The 1,381-nt window shown below is 27.6% G+C and overlaps 1 protein-coding gene across 1 annotated transcript in view; it reads right to left on the bottom strand.

Moving 5' to 3' along the window:
- The window catches only part of LOC107577172 (ATP-binding cassette sub-family G member 2-like), a gene marked incomplete at its 5' end in the record, with an annotated part of 5,388 nt that overhangs the window by 2,527 nt on the left and 1,480 nt on the right, over window positions 1–1,381 (bottom strand). Inside the window, one exon of the mRNA XM_016263275.1 lies at window positions 251–312. Within this exon, the coding sequence (XP_016118761.1) occupies window positions 251–312 (62 nt within the window). The remainder of the gene's footprint in view (window positions 1–250; window positions 313–1,381) is intronic.

Consider the following 1,381-nt stretch of genomic DNA (forward strand, 5'->3'; position numbering starts at 1 on the left):
CCAAGTTTTGAAATGATACGCCAATGCATTCATAAAATATAGCAAATTTTGTCAAATTTCAAAAAGGCCAACACAGAAAATTGGGTACCATTTGACTCTGCATGCAGTAAAGAAACCAGTCTTGTGAAGTTTGGTCAAACAGTTCAGAAGCAAAAAATAATCAATTGTTTTTTCATGTCTCCTGACCACTAGGTGGTGCTGTGTCAAAACTGTGCAGGTACCTGCAGGTCAAGGTTAATATAACACTCACCAAGTTCGGGTTGAATACACTAAAGCGATGCGGAGAGAAAGCCTCACCTCCACTTTGGCAAGCTCTCAACAAATTTGTTTGTGCATTATTCGAAAAATGATAAACTTGATTTCAATGTTTTTTACTTGACATGGTCTGAAGATATGGTTACATTTTTGGTCTAGTACAGGGCCACTCCAGTTCAGAGGCCAAGGGGGCCACATTTAAACCACACAGAATGAGAAAAGGCCACGAATTTCAAATTGCATCATAAGACTTTATTTAATACAATATTTGCAGTTAGGATTATTTTTATATATAGAATTTTATATATTTGTATTATATAAATGATATAATTATTATAATTTAATATTCTATAATTTTTCATAAATTATAGATATATAATTTTTTGAGCTTTCAAATGATTAATCGTGATTAATCGCATCCAAAAATAAACATTTTTATTTACAAAATATGTTTGTGTAGTGTACTGTGTATATTTATTATTTATATATAAATACACAAACATACATGTATATATTTTAAAAATACACATGTGTGTGTGTGTATATATATATATATATATTCAAATATTATTTATATTATATATAAATATTAATATTTTTCTTAAATATTTACATATTTATTTGTGTATTTATATATACATAATAAATATACACACTACACACACACATATAAAACTTTTCTTTTGGATGCGATTAATTGTTTGACAGCACTACTAATTTTAGATTATCTACATATATTTTTATATTCAAATTTTTCATAAATTATATATTTACTTTATTTGTAGAGTTATTATTCAGTATTACTTTTTTTTTTAAATTATCATGTTTTAAAAATTATTTTCTTGTTTTAATAATTACATATAACTTTAACACAAATATCCTTTAAACTTTCCATTCACTCAGCCTTCGGTTTTCAATTCATTCCACTCTATTCTACATTAGTGAGGTGAGGGAGAGATTAAATCTAAATAAATGATTAATAAATAATTACGGTCTTTGCAGTTATTGCAAATACTTATAAATGCCCTTAACCATGGTACACTCACAGCCTCATGTGGCATATATTGATTTATTATTCCTGTTTAAACCTGTGTGTGTGTGTGTGTGTGTGTGTGTGTGTGTGTGT

The sequence above is a fragment of the Sinocyclocheilus grahami genome, unplaced genomic scaffold (assembly GCF_001515645.1).
Source record: "Sinocyclocheilus grahami isolate Dianchi unplaced genomic scaffold, SAMN03320097.WGS_v1.1 scaffold5323.1, whole genome shotgun sequence".
NCBI lineage: Eukaryota > Metazoa > Chordata > Actinopteri > Cypriniformes > Cyprinidae > Sinocyclocheilus > Sinocyclocheilus grahami.